The 25,807-nt window shown below is 34.0% G+C and overlaps 1 protein-coding gene across 3 annotated transcripts in view; it reads right to left on the minus strand.

The window, feature by feature from the left end:
- Positions 1-22,071, minus strand: part of LOC119640068 (probable ubiquitin carboxyl-terminal hydrolase FAF) — a 29,026-nt gene extending 6,955 nt beyond the window's left edge. The window contains exons 1-16 of one of the 3 annotated variants that reach the window (XM_038037845.1): positions 21,822-22,071; positions 19,340-20,046; positions 10,488-10,636; positions 9,434-10,410; positions 9,114-9,371; positions 7,052-9,043; positions 5,617-6,988; positions 5,161-5,545; positions 4,787-5,102; positions 4,552-4,705; positions 4,181-4,331; positions 3,782-4,090; positions 1,800-1,911; positions 1,619-1,728; positions 1,170-1,521; positions 817-1,076 (exon numbers count right to left, since the gene is read on the minus strand). In XM_038037845.1, the coding sequence (XP_037893773.1) occupies positions 817-1,076; positions 1,170-1,521; positions 1,619-1,728; positions 1,800-1,911; positions 3,782-4,090; positions 4,181-4,331; positions 4,552-4,705; positions 4,787-5,102; positions 5,161-5,545; positions 5,617-6,988; positions 7,052-9,043; positions 9,114-9,371; positions 9,434-10,410; positions 10,488-10,636; positions 19,340-19,623 (7,181 nt within the window). In that variant the 5' untranslated portion in view covers positions 19,624-20,046; positions 21,822-22,071. Of the gene's footprint in view, positions 1-816; positions 1,077-1,169; positions 1,522-1,618; positions 1,729-1,799; positions 1,912-3,781; positions 4,091-4,180; positions 4,332-4,551; positions 4,706-4,786; positions 5,103-5,160; positions 5,546-5,616; positions 6,989-7,051; positions 9,044-9,113; positions 9,372-9,433; positions 10,411-10,487; positions 10,637-19,339; positions 20,587-21,088; positions 21,219-21,821 lie in introns of those variants that run through there. The other 2 variants (XM_038037847.1, XM_038037846.1) reach the window with 2 other exon arrangements.
- Positions 22,072-25,807: the final 3,736 nt, after the last annotated feature.

A 25,807-nucleotide genomic window follows, 5' to 3' on the forward strand; every position in this document is an offset into this window, starting at 1 on the left:
GCATATATATTCCGATTTATATTTTTATACGATTTGGAAAAATTCTGCAGAGAAACTAAAGATTCCTTCATTCGATATACTCATGACGAATAATGCCTTATTTATCGCATATATATTGCGATTTATATTTTTATACGATTTGGAAACATTCTGCAGAATTCAAAGTGAATTTTACACTCTATCCTAACTGTTGTTCTTTCTTTTAACTGGACACTTCAGTGGGTTTTTAAATTTAAAGCTTAAAAACTTAAAGGCATAAAATAAAATTCTGAGATCACATCACAAACATATATGAAAACACTATAGTGGACGACGGCTCATCATTAAATAACCTAAACGACTTCTTCTTTATGTAACGACATTTAAATATAGGACATTATCTATTGGAAATGGTTAAAGAAATGGACCGATCCTGCTCAATTTCAATAATGCTCGTCCTTGGAACAACAAAAGTCTGTGTAACAAATTTTGTCAAACAATCGCAAATTAAATATGTTCGAATATAAAAATACTAGATGGACAGAAGGACAAATAAGCTAAGCGATTCAAAGAGTCTAATAAAATGTGGAACTACCCCGAATCTTTGTAGGTGTTGTACACAAAGTTAATATATCGTTATCGCGCAAGTGACGCTGGCTATAAAATGGGATAATTATCGATTTCTTGATAATAATGGGCAGATAGACTAAAGAATAATGATATTTACTATGTTCCTTTTCGGTATATACATTTTACAAAAGGCTAATATTCCATCCAATGTGATGGACGTAATTAATAATTATTGTTATGATTATTATTATGATTGTTAGTAGTTACCCAGTTCGAATGAATAAAATCTCAGCACATTCTGGCGAAATAGGTATCAAGTCTTCGTAGCTGATGTTGGCATCTTTGTACGGGTTAGCAAGGGGACGTATATTTTGACTTGAACTCTGACATCTATCTGATACATCGCTACAGCGTATTAAATGCGAAACAACCTGATGCAGTTTACTTAATTCGGGATATTGGTATTTGATCGATGGACCAGGTCCTTCATCCAAAGCTACTTGCATAAATATAACGGGAACATTTAACTGTAATATAAAAAGAAAGAAAATTAGAAATTAATTAATTAATTAATTTATTTAATTATTTTGAAAAAATGCAAAATTTTATACAAAATGCACCTTTAAAAGCTGTTTCCTCTCATGTATGCCCAAGCCTACATACATACTAAATAAACTAAAATAGTGTGGCAGATGTTTGCCATGATCGGCCGCTTCACATTTCAGCAGCTTAAGCACACTTATTAAAATCTGCTCGCACAGATTGCTACCATCGTAACCAGGCAACGGTTCATCATTTATAGCAAAATGACAAAAGAATACAACTAGTTTAACAAAAACAGTACGAACTTCCGGTGATGGAGCCATTAAAATATATTCACCCAAACGTGTAGGGGGACTCAATAAAGCATTACTGGCAAACCATTTGCGTATAGTCGATGAAAATCTTATATGATGTGAAAGTGTATCATACCTAAGAAAAAAAAAAAAACGAAAAACGAAAAACAAAAAACCAAATAATTAAATTATTCGACTAAGTATCTTGTGTTTTTTTTTTTTTTTAATTTTACCATTCAATTACTGGTCCGCGTAGAGACTTTTTAGTACGAAAGCCGGTATGAAAAAGAAACTGCGAAGCCAACTGCACTCCCAATAGCGATAGTTCTTCCGCAATGGGAGTCTATAAGAATTAAAATCAACGATAATAAGATGTGATTCGATTACAGATATAAAACCTTATTATGGACTCACCATTTTGTCGACACGTGGAGAAGGAATACTGCAGCTAACTAATTTTTTGATGAAATTGAAAAATTCTACCGAAAATATGCTTTTAGAGTGAAGGAAGCGTATATTTTGATGTCTATAATTAAAAAAGAAGAAGAAGCAGATTAACATTACATGTATGAATTGAATAGGAAAGGAAAGTTGTTCTGTTTTTGCATTCATCGTATTTATTAGGTACTTGCAAAAATTGTGACCAGCGAATTTTACAAGATAAAAATGATACAAGAAATGGGGAAATACCAGTGTGCATAATGATTAAATTTGATAATTTTGATCTTTCCCTATATAAAATAACAGTTTTCCATTTCATATTAGTGATTTATTCAGGGCACGCCGACGCTAATCATGGAACGCTTAAAATTTCATTTTCAATCTTGATTACTTCTGTTGCCTAATTTGTAAAAATTTGCTGCCGAAGCCCAACAAACATGTGCAGACGCTTGTAGTGATGCTTCTCCATCATATCCAAATTGTCAAAAGTGTTGATTTCAATGTCAATGACAAAAAAACAACCTGGAGGAGCAAAAAAGTTCAGGGACTACGAACTGCAAGACTAATTGGGCGATGACCAGTCAGCTCAAAGTCTCGAAGAACTTTCGAACAGCTTGAAAGTTTATTAATCAACTGTTCCTAGACGTTTACACGTGATGGGAAGGATCCAAAAGGATGAAAAATGGCGACCGTACGAATTGACTGCGATTGCCATTTCGAATCAATACAACATCACGGTTTGATTGCTTTCTAGGCAAACAAAGAAAAAGTGTTCTGCGGCATACTGTGACTCGCGATGTACAGTGGATCTCCTATGACAATCCAAAGCGCAAAAAGTCATGGCTCTATCCAAGAGAAGCATCCTTATCAACACCAAGACGGAATATTCATGGCCATAAAATTTTGCTGCGCATATGGCGCGATCAGAAAGTTGTAGTGTATTACGAGCTGCTAAAATCAAATGAAACGTCAAAGACGTCTACCGACGTCTGCACAAATTGAACGATGTATTGTTGCAAAAAAGAGCAGGAAAAGCGGCTAAAGCGGCTAGCGTACGAATATGACCGAAAATGCCATTTTGATTACTTGTTGCAAGAGTTGTCCCTTGACAACACTATAGCAGCTCGAATAGGAAGTTAAGCCACGTTGATTACCACTTGTTGAGATCGATGCAGCAGATCAGCAAAGTTGAAGAAATGCACAAACAGGTCGATGATTGGATCGCAGCGAAAGCAATATCATTCTTCCAACGCGGTATCGACATGTCGCCAGAGAGATGGGAAAAAGTTGAAGACAATGATGGAAAATATTTTGATTAATATACATTGTACCAATTTTTCTCAATGAATGCCCTCTTCAAGGCAAAAAAATTGCCAACATTTTTGCAAGCAATTAATATATGTGGATTTGAAGATTTGTTAATATCTAACAAATAGTCATAGACCCACGAATCAAAAATTACATAATACCATAACAATTAAACGATATCTATCTGTCTGTACATTTGTTGGAAGCATGATTATTTTTTCCAAATATCTGTCTGGACGCACAAGCCTTGTATCTACGTTTTTATTGCCACTCAAATTAGCGTAAGTTCAAACGTCAGCTGAATCATCAGTCAAGGATACGATTCATAATTAGCGAAAATTTTAAATATCGACTCTTTTTTTAACGTATCATCAAGCTTTTCCGTAAACGATTATCTTTCATGCAAATTCGAAAATCCTCTAAATCAAGTTTCCAGAATTTGTTCACAAATGATACAAAAAATAGGGCGGAATAGATAAAAATGACTTTTAGCTTGAACATTTACCTATGAGGTGAGATTGAAACTAGTAAACGATAAAGAAATCATGTGAAATGAAAATATATTTGCTCTAACAACGAAATTATGTGTAAAGGAAATTCGGCACGAACTGAATAATATTTTAAAATTAATAAAAATAATAATTTACCTAACACTTCTCTCAATGGGCTTTGGTAATGGCAATACAATATTACGACTCTCGGCCAATGACAATTGTTCAACACTTGGTTCAAATTGTATTGGTTTTTGATCACAACGAGTATAAAATAACATATATGCATTCCACCAGCGTTTTTGGCGTCTATACTGCATTCGCTTCAAATTACTATCATAAATTTCACCCATATAATCTCCACCGAAACACTGAGCTTTCATCTCTTCGTCCTCATTCATTTTGCATTCCGTGACCTCGCCATCATCGAATTTATACCATTGTTCCCTGCCGGTAGAAGGATTTCTAAGTATGGGGGGAATAGAAAAAGAAAATTTTCATTGACGCGTGCAAGACTTTAAAATTTTTTGTTTATTTAAAGACAGCGGCACTTACTTAGAGAGAATGTAACTGAAATAATGGCCTCCTGAAGCTTGCCCGCTATGCACTACAATACCCGTTAATTCATATTTAGTTGTCTCATCGCTTATTTGGCAATTGTCACCTATTTCAATTACTTCGCCTTCTAATTTGGCTAAACCGGATACTTTTTTGTAAAATCGTTAAAAAAAAAAAAAAAAGAACCAAAAACACCGAAAAGGGAAATTATTTATAAAGATAATTATTTAATGAATTACTTTAACACGTTAAGGACGGCGCAATTTTTCCTAGTTCGCATAAGCATTCGCTTGTGAGAGCCACCGGTGGTATATGCCGTCCTTAACGTGTTAATAAATATTGGAAAATATTTATTTGAAAATGCGTACCTGTGTAGGGTTCCATATCTAAAACACGAGGAAATTCAAAATAATCATTAAACTTAATCGCACAAACACGTTCATAATCGTATTCAAAGCGTTTTAATTGTATGGCTAATACAGGCGGTAATTTTTTAACACACAACCGCTTAATTGTAACTACCTAATAAAAATAATATATATAAGATTAGAATTTATGCATTATATGTTAAACTTGTAAAGCATTAATATTATTATCACTTACTTTTTTATCACATTTATCACAATGGTATGCATCAGCGCCCTCGAGCAATTCACCTTTTACATACTGTTCTAGAGATTCGGTTAATGAGCTATGATTTCGTATATCAACACTAAACACACTGAATGGCTCCTCTTTCGAATAACGATGAGGACATTCTTGACAAATTTTCTGATCACTAAATGAACCTCCCAAAGTCGCATTCATTAATTGCGTGTGACCTAGCGCTTTCAGACCTTCATCGAGACTTTCAAACAACGACATGAAAAATTCAACAGCATCTTGTTGTTCACGCAAGTTAACTGGTTCTCCTTGCAATCTATGAATAATAAATGAAATCATTTGCATAAAATTCTCATCTTTATAAGAAAACGAACTTGAAATGTGTCCAGAGGCCACGCGGCACATAAAATTGCAAAGCACTATGGCCCAAATGGGCGAATATGGCCTGAACATGTTTTAATATCGTCACATGATAGTTTTTGCGAATATCATTATCGTTTCCGTCGTCGCCAGAATTGGAGAACAGCGTCGAACCCCCCAGCGTATTAGATTCGGGTTCGCCAGTAAAGTCCTCGTTATCATTGACGGCTGCTCCCTCAGCCCTAAGTATACCAACTCGTATCGAGGGCACCATATACAACTGTTGCAAAACCGAATTCATGTAGCACGTGGCCCCTGCGTTTTTGAGGCCGCAAAAACCTTTAGTGGGGCGGGCTCCTACGGGCGGCAAATAATCCCAATCTCTCACCGGATCCGTATCTAAAAGGAATGGCTTTCACGTCAAACCAAAAAACCAAAAAAAAAATTCGAATTCATGTCATGCGACTTACCATTACATACGAAATCAATAATAGTGTTTGTTAAGAGCTTCATGTTAGGTACACAGTTTTGACATAAAGCCATCAACAAGTCACAGGCAGCTGCTATTGTATGTGGGCTACGACAAACGGGCGGTGGAGCAGTTTCACGCCTCAATTTACCATTTTTACGTAAATGCAAATACTCCCGCGAGGCGGTGAATATAAAATCATCAATGAGTTCGTGTATTAAATCGCATAACTGCGCCTTAGTTTCAGGAGGTAAGAAATACATCAATTCCTTAGCCAAACAAAGGTGACCTTCCAAGAGATCTTCGTGCACTTGCACATCCCCGGTGTTAACGACATGTTCTCGTATTTTTTGCAGCCATTTAATTTCTTCCGTTAACAGACCTTCACCGATGTTCAGAGGCCAATTGACGAGACAGCCATAGGACAAAGTACGACATAACAATTGAAAGAAATCAGCACAGGTGGCTTCATGCAGCGGCACTAAGGTTTTTAATAAACTGACTAATAAATTAACCATATAAGCGAATGGTCGTCGATCCCCCGCACAATAAGTGCATGTTAAAAATAATTGTTCGGCCGCCACTTGCCGAACATGTCGATATTGATTCTTTAATATTAAACATGTTATAAATTTGGACCACAAAGGATCGTTATTCAGAGCCTCATTGGCGCTCGGATTAAGCACCAGCGAAATAGTTAGCACTTCAAGGGCCTCTTTACATACCATAAAATCCTGAGTATCTGGCATTGAAGTATCATCGGCAAAGTCATGTTTGGTGCCTAACATTTGCAAGTTACCACAAGACGATGCCCACGCCAATTGAACTACAGCTTTAATGGTGGATACATCGGGAGAGGCCCATTGCAATGTCGAGGCAAACAGTACGCGACAGCTTTCACCTTCTGGACTAGCCGATAACATTTCGTGGGACAAATTTTCGGCTAGCTTCTGTGAAATGGCACGTAACGTAGTTTCGGAGGGGTTAGGGATGGAAGTTAGAATTTGTTTGAGTATTTCCACTTGAGAGCGGGAACCCAATTCGAAACCGCTGAACATGGATTCATCGCCAACACGCGACAGCACGCATCCCACAATATATAGAAATAACTTAACCAAACGCAATACGCATTGAAATGCAGCACGTTTTGTATACATATCGGCATTGGGTAGGAAATTATTTTTGGTTAATAGCTCAAGAACGAAATGGGCACAACCCGAATGAAGCCAACAAGACTGTATTTGCGTAGCAGATTCCCCATAAGGATCTAAGGCTGGCATTAATAATCCATTTAAAACGCACAAATTATAGTGAACCTGAGCCGGCGTGGGATGTAAAAACATCATTTCAGGTGTACAGTCCTGGGGATTAATCTTGTAGAACAAAAGCGAACTAAGTAATTAGACTTTCTTAATGGCGTCATTATTTTAGCTCACCTGATCATTAATCGATGAACTCTGCTGTTGTTGTTGCTGTTGCTGAATTGAAATATTTCCACTAACGCTACCATTACCGCCGCCGCCACCACCAGTAACATTTGGATCATCTGCTTTGACTAAATTGCTGATATTAGCAGTGACGGCGGAGGACTGTGACACCAAGATGGGTAGACCGCACATCAATTGTAACATTTTCACAGTTTGGCGATCACAAGGCAATAAATGTAATAACATTCTCGCACCCTCACGTAAACGATCATGTTCCAAATCGCTGCCTAATTGATAGAGTTTGAGGAAGAACTCAACGTATTGATAGTTCTGAGAAATAATGACTCCAGGCAATGTACTTTCCGATTCTACACGTTGCATGTCAGGGCAAGGACGGGGTGGAGATCCTGTGCTGGAATCGCTTGAAGAATCAGGACTGCTAGCCAGTCCTGTACCCATCGGAGTTAACTTAGCGGTTAATATCATTTTATCACGTATTGTATACTGGGCTAGAGGATTAATTTCATCAGTAATATCTATGAGTTCTCCGTTATTGTAATAAAGCTCCACTTTAATATTGGCGCTATACGTGCCCTTAATACGTTTGAGTAAATTACGTTTAAACGAAGCCACCATTTCGTTATTGTGTGTTGTAATCTCTATATCATCGATGGGCCTACCTGGATTCTGAAAGCGTATATAAAGACTAGTGTGTTTGCCACGCGTGGCACGCATCAATGGCAACAGGTAACGGTCGCCGTTAAAGGAACGATCACACTCTTTAATGTACTCTTGTAGCACCTTTATGATACGGCACATTTTCTCAGCCTCTTTAAATCGCATCTTTGTATCTTTAGTATCATTTTGATCCACCTGATTGCCGTCATCTCCCATCGATGGTACAGCATTCGTGCTATCCAAAGCTTTACCCAATATCATAATGTTACTATAATGCGTACGTAAACGTTCACAACATTCGCCGATAAACATTTCATGAAAATCACATATATTTTCCTGCAAACGTGGGCCTAACGCCGTGGACACTTCTTTAAGTAAATCAATAGCTTTGTTAGCAATCTCTTCGCCCCCGGTAGTGATGACGCGCCATAAATAGTCTTTACCAATTAAATCCTCATTATCGAGTATGTAGCCCCGATGTATAGCCTTCAATTTATCTTCTTTGGAATTGACTGCTTTAAAGAAACGTTCGAAACATTTAATACCGCTCTCAGTCAACAAATGCGGATCTAGTTGCAGTATATTATTTTCGAAGAAATCCTTATTAATGCCGGGATCGAGATCAGGTTCTTCACCCATCAGTTTCCCAAACCAACGGAAACATTCTTCACGATCCGAAGGGAAAACTGCGCTAACCGCTAAGCAATGCCAAATTTGTTTAGCCTGATCGGCACACAACCACAACTGGCCATCTTTTAAGAGAAATTTCAAAAAATCTAAACGTTCTTGTATTTGCATTGTATGTGGATAACGGACATCTATGCACAAAGTAGAGGGATCCACGTTAGGCATCTCGGCTATAAGTGATCGAATTTTATCCATATACGCTGTCAAACTGTTCGTAACTAAAATCACTAAGGAATAATCGTTTTGCAAACGCTCAATAACAGCCTGACGATTTAGAGTTTGCTGAGATCGGGGCGCATGACTGGTCGAGGCCTCATAGAGACAGCAAATTTCTCGTATTAAACGTAAAGCTGGTAGCACCCAGGTGTCATTTGTTTTCAATTCACTTACACACTTATCCAACCACACTATCTTTTGGGCATCACGCTCTTGCGAGCAACTATAATCGAGAATTTTTACATGTGCCGCTAAAGCCTGATCAAGAACTTCTGGTGGTATCTCTTGGCTATGAGCCAAAGTCCAAAATAATTTGAGTACTTTTTGAGCCATCACGCCATTTTTATCGTCCTCAGCCAAACGTCTTATTAATTCAAGAAGACGTTCGCGTTGCCTTTTATTGGCAGTTGTCATGCTAGCCTATATTTATATATAAGAAATAAGAAAATGTCACCACGAATTGTTATAATTTTATAATTAAAAATAAAACCTGAAATGATTCAAACAAATGGTCCAATTGTTCTGGTGTAAAATCCCAAGCCAATTTGGCCAACAAATCATGCACATTCTTAACGATCGCTTCATGTTTACCAGCTTGAGCTCGCCACACGGCATCTAAATCTTCTAGGGACAAGGCATGTTCCTTAATAAGAAAGCGTATAATTTTTTCCAGTTTTTCTACATATTGAGGTTGATGCAAAGAATCCCGTAATACAATTCCCAATACATCAGATTCCTTTATCCAATCCTGACGATGAAAAAAGTAAATTTTTTTACTTTAAAAATTATTCTAAATACAACTACACTTACAGCCATTCTTTCCGGAGTCAACCAATCCATGTCGTCATCGGGTATACAATGAGGCAGTTGCTGTGTTCTATGCGAATAATAAGAAACGGAGGTCAGGACCTTATTAATTTCATTAAGAGCATTCATTTTGCCATTAAAGCTAGACACTTGCAGTAGACGTAAAATCATCTTTAAACGGAACATTTCCAAATTACGTATAAGCTCTTCCTGTCCAGGCAAGCGACTAGCTAAATATCTCGCAGATTTCACAATGCCATTGATGTAATCATTGCGACCCTCCGGTTTGGCTTCACGTTTCAATTCTTCATCCGAGAAACTATCCAATAAATCTAAGACAACATTCCAAATGGGCATAAAATATTTTGAAATCGTTGAGGGTAAAAGCAATTCATAGCATTGGCCGAACGGCCTTAATAAGCTATAAATCAAGGCCAATGATAGTTTATTATCTTGTTCGTGATCTGAAGCCAAACTGGTACGAGATGTGCTCGCTGATTTATTGCTACTGCTGCTGCTTGACGCTTGTTCCTGTTGTTTGCGCAGTATTAGTAAGCCGCGATTAAAACGCTCTTGTAAATTGTCGAAACCGCCCAACTGTCCAAAACGATTAATTAAGTCGACTAACCAACCACGTGGATTTTTAGGCTCTGGCGGTGGTTTAGCAAACATTTTATTACCATCCAATACACCCCACAAATGCTCAGGCGATGTAAAACATTCCGGCTGACGAGCTGCATTATACGTATTAAATTTATTATCTGGATCGAAAACGATTGCTAATAAATCGAGCAAATATGGATTATCACGCGTCATATGAATGGCAATCAAATGCAACAGTTTGCCACAAGAGATCAAAATGCAATGATGTATATTATATTTCCAAGAGTTAACCGCCTCATCGGTAAGAATTTTCGTAAATGAGGTTGTCAAAGCATTACGATAAAATTCTACACAAGGCTCACACTCATGATCAACACCTTAAAGAACAAAAAAAAAAAAAAAAAACAAAAAACAATTTATTAATTATATATAATATATAATTCACAAATCATACCAACTGTTGTTAAACCAATGGCAGCATTTAACAACACTTCTAACTCCTGTTCGGGCAGGACTGGTACCACCCATCGTGGATTTGATATCTTTTGCGTTAGTGAACGTAATTTTAATGTGGGAAATGATGAAATCAACTTCTCTGGCGAACTAAAATAAATTCAAAAAGAAATAGAATAGAAAAATATTTATGTATAACAGAGAAATGAATCATTAAACACTTAAGCAAACGTATTGTCACACAAATTTGGTATATTGGTATATCTATCCATCCATTTTCTTAAGTGTAAGTATCATACCAATAAGCTGAATCAACATTATCTGATATTTGTTGCTGTTTTTAATTTACAAAATTGAAGTTGTTATTATTTTGAAAATAAAAGGAAAAAAAAATTGTTGTCTCCCACACCACTTGTGGTACAAGTGTACAAGTTTGTGCGGATGTGTGCGACATACCGAACGATTTGAGGTAGGCCTATTTTTTATCGCATCGATCGAATCACTTTCTGAATGAATTTAAGCTTGTGGTTCCGTCGGTCCGCCAGATTAATTATTGGACTAAATATCGTTACAGACGTTCCCATCCATTTATGCGCAACGGAGGAATGATTCATTAAACACTTAACCAAATATATTGTCACACGAATTGGTATATTGGTATATCTATCATCCGTCTTCTTAAGTGCATATAATAATCATACCAATAAGCTGAATCAACACTATCTGATAGTTGTTACTGTTTACTTTACAAAATTAAAGTTGTTAGTATTTTGGATATCAAAAAAATATTTTCAACTCCATGCCGCTTGTGGTACAAGGGTATATTAAGTTTGTGCGGATGTGTGCAACACCTAGATCGACTTAATATAGACCTGTCTCTTATTACATCGATTGAATTGCTTTCTGAATGGATTTAAGCTCGTGATTCCGTCTGTCCGGCAAGGAAACCATTGGACGAAATATCGTTGCAGACTTTGCTATCCACAAAATGCTATTTGATTTTTAATTTTTCTCGGGCCATCTGTTAATAATGATAGAACCAATAATGTAATCGAATTCTAATGGCATTTAAATGCAGATATATACCTAAGTTTCTTTTTACACGAATTTTATTTACTTGAAATTGGATTTAACCAATACACCAAGTCTCTTTTTACACGAATTTTATTTACGTGAAATTGATTTTAGCATGAGTTAAAAAGAAAAAATAATTCTCCTTTTACACGAATTGTTTTGCTTTAACACGATTTTCAATATTTTATAAATTTTTTTTTTTGATATTTCAATCTCACTTGCGTTATATTTTTCATAATTCAGGGAGATCGTGTCGGTTATATGCGTATATAAGTAGGATTCCCCGAATTTGCTCAGATCGATGCAGCATGACTGCCACAAGGTTTCGAAATGTGTCGATGACTGGATCACTGCCAAAGCAATATCGTTCTTTCGAAGCGGCATCGCCATGTTGCCGGAAAGATGGGATAAAGTCGTAGAAAGTGTTTGAAAATATTTTAATTAATATATATTGTAACAATTTTTCTCAATAAATGTTTTTTTCTTAAGTGTAAAAATGATCAAGATATATGCACGAATCTAATATTTCGAAATATTTATATCAATATTTTTGTATTTGCGAACTTATACATAGAGGCAATCAATAGTTTATCTTAGTTCCGTTGCATTATTTTGCATTTCCTCAATCTTTGGGACCACGACTGTATTGTTTCGCATTTCTTCCATTTTCGTAGCGAATTCATGCATATATGTATTAGGTTGGCGGGAAAGTTCTGTCGCATTTTTAATAAAATATTTGTTCATTCGTTCAAAAGTCGCATGGTTTGAGCTCCTTTGCGATTGAAAAATGGTTAGATGCCGGTTACATGGACCGTAAATCATCATTATTCTCGCCCAGATTTACGATTTTCGTGGAAACTGAAATCTCCGGAAAGAAATTTTTACAAAACTATCTTTGTCAGATGCGCTCATTTACAACTTCACATCTCAATGTTGCGTGGATTAAAATATCAGGTTCGCTTGGGTACCACACCTAGGCTAGGTTATTATTTCCGATTTCTATTATAATTTTGTTATATTCTAGTTGGATTATTTCTTTTATGTCGTAAGTTTATAGTTACCCTTATGAAAAAAAAGTTTTTAGAATGTGAAGTTATCACATTCGCAAGCACTTCACCTGGTTTCGAATGTGATTGTAATCCGTCGGTGCCCTTCGTCAAGGATTAATCCTACGGAGCAGAACAGCATCATTCACGCCCTACAGGAAGCAAGGCTGCCCTGCAGTTTCAGAATAAGAACATGTATGTGCTATATTCTTCCCTCTGGCTAGGGCAAGGCCTACCTACTATCTCAAATATTTAATGTTCCCTCGATTTTGAGAGCAACCACAACCACCACTCAATTCGGAAATAAATGCGTTTACTTATTTTTCCGGCAGGGAAATGGTAGAGAATGAACGTTTTATAATTCTAGGGCCAGGGTAAGTCTTCCGAACAAACTTCATTATCAACAGAAGCCGCACATCTGGATAAGACCGGCGAGTTAACTTTCGGTAACGTCCAACGAGAGCTAGCCTAACTAATCAGATAAGAGAATATGACGCATTCTCGGTAAATGACGGCAAAACTTTTCCGCCAACCTTTTACATTGCATTTGCATGCTTAGACTCAATAATACGTCTCTACTTTTTTTATTTTTGCTAATCAGTATAAAAATTTTTTATTTATTCTATTATTATAAAGAAAAGAAATTTGGCTTAAATTGTTGTAATAGCAAGTAGTCGGGCAAGGTCAACCACTAGATATACTACATTAGTTCACCTACTCCAGTTACTCGCTCATTTTGATGATAGTACATCAAAAATGACTTATTGTTTTGATGCGAAGGCATATATTTAATGAAAGCCAGCAAATTGGAGGATTCCCAACCCATCAAATGACGTGATCCAAAACTTAGCAAACTTCATTTACTTCCAAGACTTTTTATTGTTTTTCATTTACCGCAATAAAAAACCAAAAATTATGCTTCGCCTCGAAGTATGGGCTTGCTGTCATGATAATCCTTATATATGTTAGGTTCGAAGAAATTCACCTATTTAGTCCCAATTTCTTACTATTCATTCTTTTTGTAAGGAAAAATTTTCACTATAAAGTATGAAAAATTAAAACTGCTCTGAAGAGTATTCGATTCATGAGAAATCTTGTATGAAATGGAGATCACGAAATGGACCGACGTAATTCAAATTTGATCCACTTAATTTTTATGTCAAATTTCCATTATTAAAAAATTTTCATCATAAAACACTAGCAATTACGCCCTTTTGGCCTACAAAGGCTTACATTTCCTGCGAATCCTTATATGCGGTAGAATCTAAAAACCCGACCTACGTGATCCAAATGCTGATTTCTTTGTCAATTTATTATTATGAACTAATTTTCACCATGAAGTATTGAAAAATTAGACCTTTCTACCATATAAAGATTTAGTTTTTGTAGGAGCCGTTTTACGAGTGATGGTTCAAAAACACGTCCCTGCCTAACCAAATATTTCACATCAATTTAAAATATCAAAATACTATCACTCAATATTTTTTGTCGAGAAATTTTTGAAAATATAAAGTATTATTCGAGGAGAGGACCGATCCCAATACATTTTCAATGACGTTTGTGTTTGGGTCAAAGCATGTCAGTGCACCATATTTCATGAAAACATCTCAAAAATTACGACTTATATCGTCGGCTGGATAGACGGACAGACCGACAGGCAAGTTTAGATCGGTACAATAAAAGGTGGACGGGTTTAAGTCCTACTGGGTGTTACGGATGTCCGCACAAACTTAATATATCCTGTACCACCAATACTGTAGGGTATAAAAACTTTAACTCTTCAATCTCTTAAATTTTTAATGACATAGAGAGAAAGAGAAACGACAAAGGTATACGGCTAAATTAATTCACATAAATGTTATGGTTTTTCGTTTTTTTTTTTTTTTTTTTTATTCTCTAAAAAGTTCATACATATAACTCATCATATGGTTTATATACCTTTGGATATGGTTGGTATTAAACAAAACGCTATGTTATTTTATGGATACGGATGATGTCACAGTTTGCACAAACACCACAACGACAATTGCAATATCACAAAAAAAAAAAAAAAAAAAAAAAAAAAAAAAATGAGAGAAAAAAAGAAACGCACAATAGAATGATAGCTCTATCGACCATTACACAATAACAACATTGCTTAAAAACATATTAAATATGTGTGGCTATATGTGCGGGTGTACATTCACTTTATACATGTTTCGGAAGCCACAAAAATGCCAAGCATTCGAAAAGAATGTATTATAATAATAATAAGTAAATAAAACTAATAACTAAAAAAGAAAAAGCAAAAACAAAAAAAATACTAAGAAATATTTGCTTGTGAATGCATTTTATTAAACACGCATGCAATCGGAACATGATCTACCCGCATTGAAATCTTATCATCACATCTCTGCAACTGAAGATTGACCATTGATGGAATCTTTAAAATTTTTGCCTAAGAATTCTGAACAATTTTCTATGGAAAACTTTATTCTCCTCTCTATGAAAATAAAATGAATACTGACTGAATAAAGAAATTTCATTTAAATATTTATAATTGTTGACCTACGTAATTAAATAATTATCGCTTCCTTGCAACTTTGTAATATGAAAAGGAAATGTAACTCATTTCCTTGGCTAAAATTGCTTTTGCTTGCTTCTCTGAGCAAATGACAAATTCCGTAAGGCGATTAAATCTCCTAAATGTTATGCAAAATTAACCCGCGTGTCATTGGGCACCGTGGGGTTAAACCGACAGGGTAGTGTATCCACGTTAAATCATCAAAGACGTCTGTATTAAGAGTAGGTTACACTTATTACCGCCTCACCATGAATAGCCGAGTATAGGCAAGTATTTCGGCGACCGCCAAGCCATTGCTCGAATCTCAAATGTGGTAGATATTACTTTGCTCGTATTGAGTTGAAGTGAGTATTCAGTGGGTAAAAGTAGAACACTTCGTTCTGGGGAAGATTTCCTGTGTCGTAGGCCCACATTTAAAAAAAAAAAGTGATCGAACAACGAAGCTTATTGTCCAATAAAAAACAACAAATTAGTGGCCTACCATTAAATACCCAGCACTACTTTGCTTAATGCAGTTGTTCGTATAACGACTTTTCAAAAGAAGATGTTATATGAGAAGGGACCGAAAAGGTGTTCCAATTCACGACTTTTCCAGCAGCGTTTGTCGCTAGACCAAAACACATCAAAATATCTCAAAATTTGCTACCAGTAACAAACAAGGCGGACGGACGGACAGACAAAAAGTAAGGGATAACTTTATTTCAAATCCTTCTGGTCGATGCATATATCCGCAGAAACCTTATTACGCACGTGTATAGTATGAAAAACATTTACTGTCCACTTTCCAATTAAAACTTTCATTTACAAAGAATAAGGAATAGGGATGTGCCAGCGTCTGAATAATTAATCAAGAAGAAGAAAGCCAGTATAGCTACCTTAATTCTTTAAGAAAGTTAGCCCAGAAGCAATCAGAAGCAATATATCCAACATGTCCAAATATTTTCGCAGTCAAGCATGACTATTACTTGGATATAGTGGAGTGAGGTGGGGACGATCAGATCAAAAATCGTTAAAACGAAACTTCAAAATATTTGGCAAACATCTCGAACCGGTTAGTTGTTCCACGATGACTTTAACTGTGCTGTTGCTGATGAGGGGAGAGGGAAACGGAGGGCATAGAGGGACAAAAGAGCTTTGTAATCAGTCACAACTCGTTCTCGTTATAGTTGTTTTGATTGTGCATCAATTTTGTTGTTGCAAAGGAATAGTCATAAGAATATACTCCGAATTTTATAATTAAACAGAGTTGACTGTTAAGTTCAGCGAACCACATAGTGAAAAAAAGCCTTTTAACGTCTGATATCTCTGTGATGTTGTTCAGCGGAGGACTTAACGTCTGGCCAGACACCTACCAGAACAGCCAAACTATTAAAACACAAATCTATGCAATGAAATTTCGTAGATCCCTTCGAGATATGTTTTCGTTTATCGTATTTAATTTAATTTCCATAAACCCAGAATTCAGTTACAGCGAAGATTCACCTGAATTGCGCAATTCATACATTTGAAGACTTAACCTAATTACAATTCAAGAAAATAAAAGCTTAAAACAATAGGCAATCAATACAAATATCTATCTATCAATTGCCCATCAAAGCGCGTATCAGAATTCCGTTTAATAACGTTTAACTATTATTCGTCGCCGACGTCACATAAGCATTAAGGAAAGAAGATCCGATAAGGAAACAAGGTTATAAATCTTATTACCTCATTTAGATTTCTGCAGAAAATTCTAAGTGGATTAAATATCTCTTAGTTTAATTTTAATCTACATTGATTAAGTTTGATAAAAAGACGGGCGGACAGAAATGTTAAAATTAATCGCACTCAAAAAAAACAGCGACTCAATGGCAACGTTAATCAGCTTCACCATAAAGTTAATGTCCACCTACGTTTCTTAAGTGACGGCAAGGATATAAGTGGCAACCTATTTCCATAAGGAGGGAGACGGGCGCTTGGATCCCAATATAAGTTTCTTAGAGCAAATAATAAAAACTGCCTCTGCAAGAATTCAATGCAGTTCACATAAAATGCAACGATACGATGGCGATCATACCGGTGGCCGAGGCCTATTCCAATACAGGGTGCGCGAAACTGACATATAATCTTCTCGTCACATATGGATCGTTAAATTCTCTCGGCCAGCGTCTGATGCAGCCTAGTACTGCAGCTGAGAATTGAATCGAACTTTATGATCAAACAAGATACCTACGTCAAGAATGTGCGCTCCCCTAACTACCTGATATTCCGTTGGGAACAAGCTTCTCCTCGAAAATGACAGTTTCTTGTCGGAAATTGAAGGAACATCACTTTACCAAATTATTTACGTGAACTTGGAGGAGACATGAGTGAGGCGATATTATTGATGTATAGCAGAAACGGAATTGGTCCCAGGTAGGTGGCCCTTTGAGGGACACCTGAACTGACAAGAATCCCATCCGATTGATAATTGTCAAAAAGCACTCAAAAGGATCTACCATCTAGAAAGGGGTACAAGCTATCAACAAAATATGGATGGAAACCTAAGCGAAGACTGTTTCCATAATAACAACTTATGTTTAATTCTACTAAAAATCTTGCTTAGATCAGTGTAGATAACATCCATTTGTAAGCCAGCCTTTGGAAAAGGCCTCAAATGCATTCGCTGATTACTGGTCGTAAACACGACGAGTCACCTAAAACAATTACATCACATTTCGGATATAAATTACTGGAACTTAAGGGAACCACATGATTCTTGCCATCATGTTTCGAACATTTTTAAACTTCGCATATCCCAGGTGAAGTCAGCGAACAATGAAGAGATATTTCAAACTGCACTAGTCTCTATAAAGAGGACGAAAACCAAATAATGAATAACCGCATGGAGTAGTAGATGAACAGATATATCATCTTAGGTGGGAAATATATATCTGTCAATTTTCAACTATATGTTAACAATTATTAAATAAAAGAATTTTTTCCTTTCTCTTAAACCATTGACTTTAAAATTTTGCAAATCAAAGTTTTTTTCTTTTGAGAAGCATAAATTAATTTCGTTAGAAAATGTCTTCGTAGCTTATTTTTCATCTTCTGCGCGTAAGATTAGTGCAATTTGCAAAGAAAACTGAAAAATTTGGGGGAAAAATTTAATGCAATGAAAAGAACGTAAATGCTTTATGTACGTAGGTGGGGAAATGCATTATTAAAACAGCAATTTAAATAGAAAAAAAAAAACCAAAAACCATAATAATGAGAAAAACTAATGCGTGTAAAGAATTCATCTTGAAACGAATTATGGTTACTCTACACCTAAGGTAAGTCGCGAAGCGTAGAACAATAAGTTGAGTTGGATCATTTTTAATTTTGTATATTCATACACTTTATTGGTTCAAGTGTTAAATTTGTATGATGAGTATATATGTCATCGTCTGTCCATGCGTCCTTGTCGGATTTCTTAAAAAAATTTTTTTTTAATTATGAATATATATTTGCAATAATAATGTATTTTATAAAATATTTTGTAGCTTTATTACAATCTGATATCGGATTATATATACTCTGTATTCGACGAGTATACTCGTCGCTCATCGCTAAACAGTTCAACGCAATTTACTGGTAGTAGTGGTAGAGGATAGATGTACACTGTATTAAAAGCAAATTAAAAACAAGCTACGAGTTACAAAATCCCGATCTTGATAGAACATAAACAGACGGATTGAAAGTTTAGAAATTTCAAAAGATATATTACATTTTCGAATTTCTGCGATCTTTGATAATAAAATAAAAACATGTATATTTTTAAGGTTTTATGTCAATTGTTGTCAGGTTCAATAACATCTGTATGCAACTATAACAGGAAGAGGAATACCAAAGTCTAACGCTGAGATATCAACTTTGTTACGACTTAAATGACAAATATATCATACCACTTGGCGAGAAAGTCATGGCGATGAGCTAAGACACTTCCAAAAATATAGAAGACGTTCATTAAATACATACAAGCAAATAGTATATAATATATATATATACAAACATCCATGCATAAAAATGTTTATATATGCTTGTAGAGATAAACCTTTTCACTAAAGCAAATAAAAGCTCAGCTCTACATATGTTTATTAAAGTGTTTGCGTGATATGTGTGACATGAGTTTACTGAAAGGATACGATATAATTCAAATATACTTACACTGTGTCCGACATTGAGACGCCAGGTGTCTCCCCTAGGGGATTAACAGTCGTTGAAATTGAACTTTCTGTAAGATTTTGCGTAGTGTTGATTAATGTTGAACCCTCACCATTGCCACTACCACCAATATTACTACTACTGCCACCCACTATAGTAGATGACGACGATGTAGTGCTTGTTGAGGTTGAATTATCGGTACCACTGCCACCGCCACCTCCACCGCCGCCGCCGCCACTGCCGCTGCCACCACCAGGTGTCTGGCCACGACGCGTATCAAACGTCATTGTGGTAAAGCGTGTTCTGGCAGCTGGCACTTTACACTTTAAATTCTCTTACTTAACTACAGTTTAATATATCGAATGTTCCGAATATTATTAAACGGAATAAATAGATTCAAAAACGAAATCCAAATTTAATACAAAAAAAAAAAAAATTTTTTTCTTCTCTTCTTTTTTTTTTTTCTTTAATCCGGATGTGTTAAAAAAGTCTTATAGGTTAACAACTTCGAGTGTGTGTATGTGTATTTTGGAATTCTCTTCTATTTTAAGTTTCGCTCTATGCAAAAGTTATTATTGTTATCTGCTGTGTTTGTTTGCTTTCTCCTTTTTTTGTATTTTTTTTTTTTTTTTTTTTTTGTTAAAAGGAACAAAAAAGTTCCCTAACAGACGTTCTTACATATTCAACTGGCAAGTGCAAAAATCCGTAAACTGCAACAACAAAGAGAATAAAAAAAAATTTTTTTTTTTAAACGAAACAAAAAACATATGTACACGCATACGTTCATGTACTAAATATGTATGAACATATATATGTTTAAATTTACGTATATGTACGTATGCATGCACAAATCATAACTGAAGAGTATTATGTGAAGAGCAGCACCTAGAAAATAGTATTTCGCAATAAAAAATGTCAGTGAAAAAAGGGATAAAAACACATACACACACACACACTCTAACACACGGTGAAAGGTAGAAAACAAATCAGCCGCATACTGTAGTAACACACACAACATATAAACATGACACGCACAGACACCTATGACCGCTTATAAACATACATATATATGTATATATATGTATTTATATATATATGAATATAAATGAGAAAGAGAGCCACAAAAACATAAGAAATAGTGAAACCACTAAGAAATTATACGAAAAATCAATAAACTATCCATTGTTTGTTTCAATTTAATGAACTTTTGTAAAAAATTTTCAACTTTTGTACTATTTTCTTCTAAACTTTTAATAACAATTTTCATTTTTTCGCTTTCTAACCCATAAACGGTAATTTAAAAAAAAAAAAAGCATTATAGTTGTCCGAGTTTTCTTATAGTACAGATGAACGAATCACATAAATAAGATCCTTAAATTTTCAGAGAATTAAATTTAAAGATTGATTAACACAACGACGAAAATAAACATTTATAATAACGGAGAGAGCAGAAGAAGAGACTTTTTAATGACGAATTAAGAGTATTTAATATTAACACTTATTACAAATATAAAACTTTTTTTGCATTCTTTTGCATAAATTATAAAAAAAATCGTTTCACTTATTATGTTATGTTAATTTACAATACAATTTATATTAAAATTTAATGATAAAACACCGCTAAAAAAGAGATTTGCGAGAACACAAAAAGCTGCACCGCGAAAAACGATTTATTATCGATTTTCAAAGAGGGCAAGAAAAAAAAAGAAAAGTACTGCCGTCTAATAAAATTTGCATAATTCTTCAACTCACAACTCTGTAGATATATTCTTTTCTTTTTTTAAGTCTTTATTATTTCTCCTTATTATATTCTTTAACACAATATTAACAATTCTTTTCGTTTTTTTTTTTATTATTTATTTAAAAAGTTGTACAAAATTTTAACACGAACTAACAAATCTGCATTTTTCTTCTTTTTTACTCTTTATTTTTCTTTCATCTTTTTTTTTTGCTCTTTTCCGAGTATGCACTTTAATATTCTTTGCGTTCGGTGTTGCACACTTTATTCCTAAATCTCACTCATCATATTTTCTTTCTTTTTTCTTTTGCATGTATATTTTTTGCATCCGCCCAATTAGCCTTTTATTCTTTATTCTTATTGTTTTTCTATATTCTTCTCTCTGCTTTTTTGCTTCTTTTTTCTATTTTCTAATTTGACTTTAATTTTTTTCATGTTTCCTTTTTGTCATTTATTTGCTATTTTTTTAATTCCTGCAAATCTACTTTCTTAATTGATTTCTATTTTTTTTTTTAACTAAGGTTTTTGATATTGAATTGCATTTCATCTATAGGTATATATGAGACATGATTAAAAAAGAATTGTTAGTTAAGCCCTTTAATTATTTGATCGAAAATCAGCCGGCCAGCAGACAAAATGGCGACCTTTTTGCTCGTTTTATTTATTCGTTGGGAAGTTTTGCTTTTTTTTGCTTTTTTCTTTCTTTTTGACTTTTTTCTTCTAATACAAATTACTTATTTCATTCACCTTTTCTGCATTTATCCACACTTTGCGAATTCTTTAGTTTTGTAAATTTTTTACATTAACTTTTCTCTTTTTTTTGATACTTTCGTTGTGGTTTTCTAGGATTTCTGCTAACGCGTATTTAATAATTACTTTTATATTTATTTATTTATTTATATTCCTTCTTTTTTTTTTAGATTAATTATTCCCAAAAATCAGCCGTTTCCTTGCTAAGAAATATTTCATCGACACTTTTCGGGAATTTGCAAAAAAAAAAAAATTTTTTTTGTCTACGAATAATGTTGCCATACATTAAAGTTTATCATAATATTAGGAATGTGATTACCTCATCAAAATTTCAAAGTTGACACAATACATTTTCTTTTTAGAAAACGTGTAAACAAAATTAAATGCATTAAACTCAAGCACAATTTTTATTTTTATTGCTCTTCTTATCTTAAAAATTTTAAAATAACTTTTCCTTAGTTAATAATAAAATTTATTACAGTTTTCATAAAGTAATTAAAATTTTGTTTTTTAGTCAAAAATATTCATCAGAAATTTCAAAGTGAAAGTAATGACAACGTTACGAAGTATTCAAATAAAATCCTAATGCATAATTAATCTTAGATTTTTGAAATGATTACTACATGGCATCGCGGTAAACAATTTGTAAAACTATCTCACTAATAAATATCTTTTCTTCTACCTTGTTTATACAAATCTGAAGGCTTTGCAGATCCAAAAATGATTGTATGTATGTAGGCCTGTATATTACATATATAAAAACTGTAAGCACTATTTCAAGTTTTTTCTTATAATCTGCTATTTATATATATCTGCGAGTGGAAACAAGGCAACAGAAGTCTGAAAAATAGCAGGTTCTATTTTTTTTTTTTTTTGGTATGTTGAACAGAGATGGACTAAGCCAATAGATTTGTGGCTTATATGTCAAAATAGCAGGTTCTAAGATCCAACTTGAAATTGTGTACGTATATATACATATATTAAAAAAAATATATATACAAACACGTATATATATATATATATATAAATATTGTTATGTATTTGTTTACGTATGTATGTATGCATGTATTTGCTTACAGTCGGCCCTCCCTTAACACGGTACTCGTAAAGTATGGTTCCGATACATCATCGAAATTTGCGAATATTATAGCACAATTCCGATTCAACACGATTTGAAAACATCGATTATGTGTTGCTATCAATTGATTTTTTGCTTTTATATTTCAACAGACTATGAGAAAAAAATTTGGATAAGCTGTAATCTTTTTTTATAAAAATTAACTTGATATCCGTGACCACGTTGAGTTTTATTTTATGTTTTTTCTTAACGCTTTCATTTATATATACATTTGGAAGGATATTGCATAATAAAATTTTCATCAAAGAATTTTACACCCTTAAGGCTTGATTTGGATTCAACACGGTACACATTGCGTTGATTTGCATTATTTCAAGATATTTTATGAAACGGTTTGGATAGAAACGGTACACATTTTTTTTTTATTTATATTATATCTTAACTCGAATTATGTCGTTCCATATGATAATTTAGTTTAAATACAGAGATAAACAAATTTCATATAAAACGATACGAATAATTCGTGTTAAGCGAGGGACTCCTATATAAATTTAAGAAATAATAGAAGAAGGATATATATAGTATATATTCAGATGTACATCTGTCGGGGTAAGAATTAATTCAACACATCTGTTCACAACAACACAATGAACGTTAACGAACGAATATGCGAACATTTTATTGGTTAGTAGCGAAACTGGCCTCTTTCTAATAAAAGGAATTATAATAAAAAAAAATATATATATATATAAAAGAAAATCTTATTGATCCCTTTCAACGTCCAAAGGGGACTAAGTATTAATATTAACTTAGTCCTTTTTAAAATATATGCGTTTTGATAACGGCAACTCTGTACCAACTGCAACGCAACGCTGCCACATTTTTTAAAAGTTATAAACAAAATACAATGATTAACGTTGTCAACTAACTCAAATATATCGAAATTGTTTTTGTTTTGAATGTGTGTTAATGTGCATGATTTTGGACATAACAGACTAAAGGTATCACATAGGTGATCTTCCACTTTTCAAACAACAAATTGGTCTATTTTGTTTTTGTTATATTTAAGGCTGTGTAAAATTTTATATCCAATCACATTAATATTTATTTTAATCTGCTGCCTTCCCGGAAAATCTTTTAGTCCTATGCACCGTTAATTACTATTACTAATTAATAATAATACATAAATAAGCAGAAAACTTACGCAAAGTGAAAAACTTGTATTTATTGTGAGTGTTATTGATTGCGATTATAGTACCATTTTAATAATGTTTATAAATTAATGGCTGGTATGTAAAAACAGCTATATGAATGTTTATAAATCAATGGATGGTATGTAAAAAGAGCTGCATAATGTTTATAAATCAATTGGTGGTATGTAAAAACAGCTGCAAAATGTATACAAATCAATGGGTGGTATACGAATTCGAAATAAAAACAGCTGCTTGCAGCTTCCGTCTCATATATTTTGTAACATTTTCAATCCCCGGGTTTTATTTTTGACTCAATTATGAAAATGCATATAATAACAATTCCTTTCCATACATAGAACAATTATTTTCTGATTGGAAGAAATGTAATTTGTTTTTGATGACGAAAAGCGCTCATTTTTTGATATAATTTACATTCATATCTTTCTGAAAGTATTGAATAATTGCAAAATTTTCGTGGTGTAATAAGTATAGTATTTTATATTATAGTGATTATTCCAATAAGCGTTTCCGCATTTTGCTGCAACTGTTGTTGGGGATTTCCCCAAAAGCATATTTGTTGTTCTACGAATATATGAGCTTATCGCCTATCCCGTAATTATGCGTCATACTTGATCAAAGTAGCTTTTCTGTTTTTGTGCTGAATGATATCCTACGTAGATGAATACGTTATGTACATAATATTATTGCAACAACGGAAAGCAACTCAAATAGAAAAAATAAAATAAGAAAATTACGGCAATCGACAATGTACGCCAACGAAAGGGATTTTGGACACAAACCAAGCAGTAATGTATTAATGAAATAAAATCTGGTACGAATGGAACACTTGAAGTTGTCAAACCTTAGCATTGATAGCTCCAACAAAAGAATGAGAACAAAAATTCGTAACAATCGAAAGGGAAAGTAAAAATTTATTCTCTGAGCTAAAACTGTGCGCAATTTATTGTTAGTAAACAAGAAAAAATTAATACAAGTAGGACTATAATAGTCGAACAAAGACAACTAGTAGATACCCTACACTACTTTGCATATTGCTGTTATTCTCTCGTTTTGATAATAATACACCACAAGTTACGCATTATTTTCATGAATTCCCGCATATTGGAGCAATCCTTATATGGTGTGTTATGTAAAAAATAGGTCTAGATGGTAAAGTTAGGTCTAGTTCGCTAAAATTGATTTATATGTTAACCTACTATTATGAATTAATTTTCGACATGAAATGTTGAAAATAGAATTTTTTACTTAATAAAGGTTCAGTTTTCAACAGACACACAAATGGACGACGCATCATTTTTTGAATCGATCGGCACAAAAACAAAAGCTGGGTATATCTTGAGCACTTCCGCGTGCTACTTACGTCCGCACAAACTTAACATAACCTGTACCACAAATGTTGAGCCCTACGTACTATATTTGTCCCGTTTTATTAAAAGTTTATCAGTTTGAACTTAAAATGCATGAAAAATGTTGGTCAATTTTCTTTTTGCTTTATGATAAAATCGAATAGAATTAGAATTCTATGTTTATAACAAATGTTTGAACGTTGGCAACTCTCTCATATAAAGAAAAATCAAAAAAAGAGAAAAGCAAAACGACTTACATACGTGTACGTTGAAGCAATTTTTTTCAACATTTATTTGGAATATTTTGGTATTGAAAATCGACTAAGTGAAATAGAGCGAAAATAT

Source organism: Glossina fuscipes, unplaced genomic scaffold, assembly GCF_014805625.2.
Source record: "Glossina fuscipes isolate IAEA_lab_2018 unplaced genomic scaffold, Yale_Gfus_2 114, whole genome shotgun sequence".
NCBI classification, from domain to species: Eukaryota; Metazoa; Arthropoda; class Insecta; order Diptera; family Glossinidae; genus Glossina; species Glossina fuscipes.